The sequence below is a fragment of the Babylonia areolata genome, chromosome 7 (assembly GCF_041734735.1).
Source record: "Babylonia areolata isolate BAREFJ2019XMU chromosome 7, ASM4173473v1, whole genome shotgun sequence".
In the NCBI taxonomy this organism is placed as follows: Eukaryota; Metazoa; Mollusca; class Gastropoda; order Neogastropoda; family Buccinidae; genus Babylonia; species Babylonia areolata.
The window spans coordinates 15651415-15658914 of record NC_134882.1 but is presented as its reverse complement, the minus strand read 5'-3'; the positions used below and the strand labels follow the sequence as shown (position 1 = coordinate 15658914).

At 47.6% G+C, this 7500-nt stretch overlaps 1 protein-coding gene across 1 annotated transcript in view; it reads left to right on the top strand.

Moving 5' to 3' along the window:
* The first annotated feature begins 802 nt into the window (after positions 1-802).
* The window catches only part of LOC143284168 (uncharacterized), a 42408-nt gene continuing 35710 nt past the window's right edge, over positions 803-7500 (top strand). The window contains exon 1 of the mRNA XM_076590830.1: positions 803-902. Coding sequence (XP_076446945.1) covers positions 809-902 — 94 coding nt within the window. The 5' untranslated portion in view covers positions 803-808. The remainder of the gene's footprint in view (positions 903-7500) is intronic.

Below are 7500 nucleotides of genomic sequence, written 5' to 3'. Positions count from 1 at the left end.
GGAGCGCGTTTGTCTCAGCTTGTAAAGGAGGATCAACTTTGCGAAGGGGCGAGCCTTGCGGGTCAACATTTGCGAAAGGATAACAGCTCAGCGCTCCAGTAGTGGGAGCAGGCATCCGGTCCCCTTCCTCCACAAGCCACCTGCCCCCTGTCACAGCCAGGGTACACGACAGGTCACGGTCACTGTACCGCTCCTCACTTTCCTTCTTCACCGGTTGTCTTGTTGATTTTTCCCCCTTGTTCGGCACAGGTTCACAGCTGAGATTATTAAAACCGTCGACGGCCTCAGCTGAAGTTTTTGTCAGCAGCAAGTTGTTGTGAGAGCCGGTGGCATATCGGTTGCTATGAAGGAAACGTGTCGGATTAGCTTGCTGGTGACAGTGACTTAGTTTCATTAAGTCAAGAAATCTTTTGACAGCTAGGACGTCCCAAGTTATTATCGCACACTGTCGTCGCCATGGACACAGCAGTGAACTACGTGTAGTATTGACATGACATAACAATGCAGAAGGTGTGTAAGTGATTCGGTGCATCACAGCGAAGTGCAGTTAGGGTTTCATTGAGTAAAGTTGTGGGTCGTGTGTTTTGGACTGTGTGGCCTGTCGACCATGTCAAATGTGAACTATTGGGAAGACCTTTACGACAGAGACATGGCTCTCGGACAGTGGAGTCCACAAAGACGACTTCCTGTGTGAGGGAGGTATTTTACTTAACTCAGTACAATTAATAATAAAACCTGTGTGCTAATTGACGAAGGCCTCCAGAGCCACACCAACACGTGCGTCACTGTGACACTGTAAACAGAAGCGATGATCATCCAGAACAACACCGTCGTCATCAGCCCTGCTTCCTCCCCCTCCTCATCCTCCTCCTCCTCCATTTCTCCGTCCAGTACGGATTCGGGTGAGTGTGTTTTATTGGAAAATCTCTTTCTCTTCTCCTCCCCTTTTATGTCTCTGTGTGTACGTGCCTCTATCTGTGTGTGTATGCTTCTCTCTCTCTCTCTCTCTCTCTCTCTCTCTCTCTCTCTCTCTCTCTTCTTCTTTCTCTCTTCTCTTCTCTCTCTGTCTCGACCTGTCTTGACCTGCCTCTCTCTCCCAGGCTCCTGTCTTGTTCTGTCTGTCTGTCTCTCTCCCTCACTTCCTCTGTGTGTGCGCGCGCGCGCGTGTGTGTGTGCGTGTGTGTGTGTTTCCCAATGTTTCTTATCTCGTGTTGTATAAGTGCTTATATAGTCTGTCTGATTCTATGTCTGTCTCCCTCTCCTTCCCTCCCTGCCTGCCTGCTAACCCCTCCTCCCTCCCTCCCCCTTCTCTCTTTTTTCGATCGCAGTCTTCAGTTCTTGTCTGTTCTTCTATCATAAATGTACATGTCTGCAGTAATCTGTTAATTTGGTTTTTAAAACGCTTTGTGCATGCGTGTGTGTGTATGTGTGTGTGTGTGTGTGTGTGTGTGTATGCCGGTGTGCGTGTGCCGGTGTGTGTGTTGTGTCTCAGTTTCTCTGTGTGTGTGTGTGTGTGTGTGCTTTAAAGAGACTCGGAAAATTTTCCGCACAAGCTACATAAACTGAGCATAAAGATGTGTGTGTGTGTGTGTGTGTGTGTGTGTGTGTGTGTGTCATTGTGCCGTGTGTGTGTGTGTGTGTGTGTGTGTGTGTGTGTGTGTGTGTGTGTGATTGTGGCGTGTGTGTGTCTGTGTGTGTTTGTGTGTGTGTGTGTGTTTCTCCAGTCGAATTTTTTGGTTTAATATCCCAACAGATGTCTATGTGTGTGTGAAAATGCGATACACAAAAACTTCGTTTTGAGCATCATTTGATATACGGAGACGCTGACATGTAATTTATGTAAAGGCAGTTAGAAAACAGTTCGGACAGTTCCACGTTATGAGATACAAGTTCGATTTTGAACGTTTTTTCCCACTCGATGTAATGAAGCACGAGATTCAAACCAAACAATAAAAGAAGAAATTCAAAAGTTAAACCACCGACCAGTTCAACCCGTTCCAATTCCACGTCTCGTTCACTCGACTTTGTCGTTAGTTCGGCAGCTGCGAAGTGGGCACGAGCATCTCAAGACTTTGTCAGCTGGCACTGACAGTTGAACTGACCCAGTCAAGCGTGGGCCAGTAATTAAAACGTTGCAACCAGACCCAGAAGAAGGTTTAACGCCTGCCATCTGGACTGGCAGTAATCCTGGTCGAGGCTTGGCTAGCCACCTAGGCAACGTGTGGGAAATCGCAGTCCTAAGATAAGGAGGGGGTTTGCCAAGTGCAGGGCGTGTGTACCTAACAACAGTAGCTCGTGTGTTGACGCTTGAAAGGTTGCACACTGACACAGTGCGCTCACACACTGTGTCGCTCACACACTGACACAGTGCGAGTGGAAAAAAGATATAATGTAAAGATAATAGTTGGCGTGGGAAGGAAACTTGGGTGCTACAACCGTATTATAAAAATCAATTGAGTGTGTGAGGCATAGGGAGATGGGAGGTGTGCGTGTGTGTGTGTCTGTGTGTGTCTGTGTGTGTGTGTGTTACACTTTACGCCGTTTCAAATATTATTTCCGCTTTATTCTAGCGAGTTAACAAGTTTGTATCTTTGATATATTTTATGTATTTCCGGAAAATACCTTATTCATACCACACGTGTTGTTGAACGCGCTTAGAATCACGGTCGCACATAAGCGCCATAGTATTCGTCTTCTCTTCTTCTTCGTTTTCTCCTTCTTAGTATCATTATTATTATTGCTGCGACTACTACTACTACTACTACTACTACTACTACTATACTACTACTACTACTACTACTATTGAAAAGACGTGTTGGTTGGGGTACAAGGGGGGAGAATTTGCGGCTTCCTCCCCTAAACAAATCATGGGTTATAAGTCTTCATTGCTCCTTGCGCCGTGCTTGGCCTTGTTATCTTAAATCTCTTCTTGTCCGACGCGAAGTTGACAAAAACTTTCCCCAACTCGCCGGGAGCTAGATTTCTATCTCCTCAACTGTTCGTCAAAACAAGAGCCAGATCATCGGCATAAACTTCACAAAACTGAGATAACTGGCGCCCTTAGCCCGGCATCGTGTCTCGCTCCATCTTGGAGGAATCTGCAGGAATCTCTGTTCTTGTGTAAGGGTTTAAACCATTCGTGTAAACTTTCGTTTCCTTATAAACGACTTATCTCGGTATCTAATGGATGAAGGATTAAAGAAGTCCTAGTCCCTGGTGGTTGGTTCAGTTATTTTTGGTGTATTGCCCATTCAAAACGGGGATTAAGTATTGGAAGCGCCGATGGTGAGCGCGTTAGGTTCGAAACCATTGCACACTCAAGCCATATTCATGTCAAAACTTTTACGTCCATCAACTCCTGCAGAGCTTGCCACGCCACGGGCTGCCCTCCCCTCCCACTTAACATAAAAAGTACATTAAGCCTTTCTTTCTCAAGCAGTATGCTTCATGACTTTGGCCTTTATGAGAAGTCGTACTCCAAGAATAGTTCCAAGTTTCAAGGTGGCGTCAAATTGCGGGACTGATGACTGATCCGCGCTATAAACGTGCAGACTCTCGGCACACCTGACCCCCCCAAGCACCTCCCCAGAACGTGGCAGCACAATGCAGTGGTGCCTTTCCACTCTGACGGGACAAAAAGCAGGGTGGTTCTGTCCATCGGTCACGGTGCCGGTGGGTCAAGGGAGACGGGGGGGTTGGTGGGGGGGGGGGGCGGGGTGGGGGGGGGGGGGGGGGGGGGGGGGGGGTTCGTGGCTGGCTGCCAGCCAGTTTTACGACGACCGAAACCAATGGTGTCGTCTTTATGGAGGGCTATAGACAGATAAGGGCTTTCTTTCTGGTCATCTCGGCTTTCTAGGAGGATACTTCCCTCGGCAGGGATGCTGTTGTGCTCATTTCGAGCCACGTGAGGGGCGTGGTAGCGCTTGGCGCGACTTAACTTTACAGCCAAACGGTTTCAGTCGAGCACGTGCACACAAACTACCTCGATAGGCCGCATGCACGGACACATATCTCCCCTCAGTCCTCCACCGTTTTAGCGTATTCTACCCTCTCTCATGACGCGCGCGCACACACACACACACACACACACACACACACACACACACACACACACACACACACACACACACACACACACACACACACACACACACACACACACACACACACACACACACACACACACACACACACACACACACATTTTCATTCATTCATACGGCATACACATATAATACCAACTACAAAAATCACGCACTCGAAATTGTATGCAGTCGAACTATAAGGCTAGGCTACATTACACACATCTGGAGGCTGAAGGAGACGTTGTATCATTGAATGATTTGAGAAACCAGTGAAAGGTGTAATATTATACTGTACCATTATATTGTATCCGTATCACTCGGAATGTTGTAGCGTCTGGAAGTCTGTGAAAAAAACAAAACAAAACAACCCTGACTCGATATGGCCTATTTGACCAAGACGCTAGCGCTGAAATGCTGGGAGCTTGAGGGTTCCAGCCAACACTAAAGTTTTGTCGTTAAACACAAAACTCTACCGACAACTGGCCAGTATGATTCTTGCCTTTCATGGGATGCCCTGACGTTGACCCATCCTTCAGTATACACCCAAAGTTTCGTCAGTGAAATATCCGAGGCAAGGTAGAAAGGGTTGACACCTCTCTGGTATCGCTCGCCTTTGAAAAGGGTTTGAAAGGCTCGTGGAAGGGGACAGTTGAAAAGGGTTTGAAAGGCTCGTGGAAGGGGATAGTTGAAAAGGGTTTGAAAGGCTCGTGGAAGGGGACAGTTGAAAAGGGTTTGAAAGCCTCGTGGAAGGGGAAAGTTGAAAAGGGTTTGAAAGGCTCGTGGAAGGGGACAGTTGAAAAGGGTTTGAAAGGCTCGTGGAAGGGGATAGTTGAAAAGGGTTTGAAAGGCTCGTGGAAGGGGACATTTGAAAAGGGTTTGAAAGGCTCGTGGAAGGGGACATTTGAAAAGGGTTTGAAAGCCTCGTGGAAGGGGACAGTTGAAAAGGGTTTGAAAGGCTCGTGGAAGGGGACAGTTGAAAAGGGTTTGAAAGGCTCGTGGAAGGGGACAGTTGAAAAGGGTTTGAAAGGCTCGTGGAAGGGGAAAGTTGAAAAGGGTTTGAAAGGCTCGTGGAAGGGGAAAGTTGAAAAGGGTTTGAAAGGCTCGTGGAAGGGGACAGTTGAGAAGTGAAAAAGCCTCGTAGACCGTGGTGCATATATGGAATTACAGATTGACACGCGGTTGTAGAACATACACTAACACCACATTACAAAGACATGCGGGGCTGTTCTGGGTATGTACACTTGTCATGGGCCACGACGGAATCCCTGTTGGGTAACCCCTGTCTTGGGTTCAGGTCTGGAGTTACACGGCCAAGAAAAGGCGGGTGTCAAACTGACCAGCAGCTTGGTTTTAGGTTCACAACTGACGTCCCTTCAATGGGAACGAGCAGCCCATTAAATGGTGGGTGGATGGGGTGGAGGTTCTCATTATAGCAGACAATTATTCAGTGGAACGAAATTTAAATCCGATCTTTCGGGGCTTTGCCACGTGTGGGGGCTGTAGCGAATGATTCCATCTGTCTGGTCAAGGGTATACTGGATCACCGTCCCTCCTTTCGTCTTCAGCTTTGTGGTGACTGTGTGACTTAACAATAATGGTACTGACAACAGGCCTTTGGGAAATACATGAATGATATTGTGTCTCTTTGCTGGCCGAATCGGCGAAGTCAACAACGCTGCCAGTTGCTGCCGAGGGGCGTCAGGGGGTACCGGGTGGTTAACTCACTCAGTACGGCCAGTCGTCTCTTCTCCTCTGCACAGACCCCTCGGATGTCCAGTGGGTGTCTGAATGACCCAACCTTTAGCTTCCGTCGTCAGAATTGTGGTATTCTTTGTCAACATTCACGTCTTCAGTATAAGAGCCTTCCGCTTGCAATATTTTGATGATGGTAATTGGGGTGAAACGCTGTTAACGTCGTCTTTTTCGCCGTTCGTATGGAAAGAGTTAACGCTTTTAAAAGCGAAACGCTCCAAACCTTTATCATTTTGTCCACGTGCAGCTCAATGGGGGTATGGGTGAGTCGAGTAAGTTTGTTAGTCAGAAGTTGATACCTACACAGACAATGCGCGCGCGTATGTGTGTATGTGTGTGTGTGTGTGTGTGTGTGTGTGCGTGTGCGTGTGTGTGTGTGTGTGTGTGTTTATGATATGATATGATATGATATGATAAAGTAATACGAGTGCTTGGATACTCGTGTGTAAAATCCGCCCAGCCATGGATAACGTCAAAGGGACTCACGTTTGACAGTTTGTATCGTCTTATCGGACATATCAGTACCGTAATATCCCAGTGTGGACAACACGAAGATTTTAGTTGATTTGAAGTCCCGTCTTCCAGTGATTTCCTTCCCGGCCACGCCCACCTCCGACCCACAACCCTCTACTGCCCACCCACACCCCTATGCCCCAACCCCTCGCCCCTCCCCACCCCCTGCCCCCGTCTCTCGCTGTTTCCCTTTTCTTTGTCGTCATTTTGTGCAGCTTTGCAGGTTACAAGATTAACACTCTTGTGGAATACATCGTTATGTCTTTACCTTTCTGCCTGTGTATTTCAACCTCCTGTTGTCGGACGAAACGATGTTGTTCGGTCCTAATACCTGGCCTGGGGCAGCTGACTGCTGGTGAAGCAGCGATGCTGAAAATTTCCTAGCGATTGGGGAGATGCTTGTAGTAAAACTGAAGAAATCTAAGCTCCAGCACATCTTGTCCCATGTGATAAATGTGTGGCAGGTTTAATGTACGTACAGATCTTGGTGAATTTTGCAACCTCTTCTTGAGGCCGAGTACGTGGAGGGGCTGTCCACAGTCTTATGAATATTCATATAAGTCCGTGGGGCTATCAGTTAGATGCTATACAGTACACGGATTAAGATGGTCTTGGCTTTTTAACTGTTCTGTTGCCATAATGCCAAGGATTTGTATGCTGATGATTATTTGATGTGGTACATGAACTAAATAACTCGGGTTACTGTGATACAAGCCAGCAATAGCCTTTTTGTTGTGTCAGTGTACTTGCTCGTGTCTTTGTGCAAGTGTGTGTGTGTGTGTGTATACGGTGTGTGTGTGCACGGTGTGTGTGTGCGTCTGAGCGTCTCATGTGTGCGTCTGTGTCTTGCGACTGAACTAATACCGCACACAGATTTTATGATGAGCGGGGCCATTGTAGCTGGTAGTAATTATATCCAAAACTGAACCCGCTGAACACTGAAGGAACGGTGCCCCAGTCCTGCGGGACTGACCAACATACATAAAGCTCCTATGCGGAGACCAGCATTCACAAAGGTTTTTAAACCCGAAACCCGCTGGGAAGTTTGTACAGTAGTCATGACGGTTCGTACACATTCCACCGTCATTCCCAGCAAATGAGGTAAACCTACACGATCCGGTTACCTCACCGTCCTCATTATTGTGTTTCT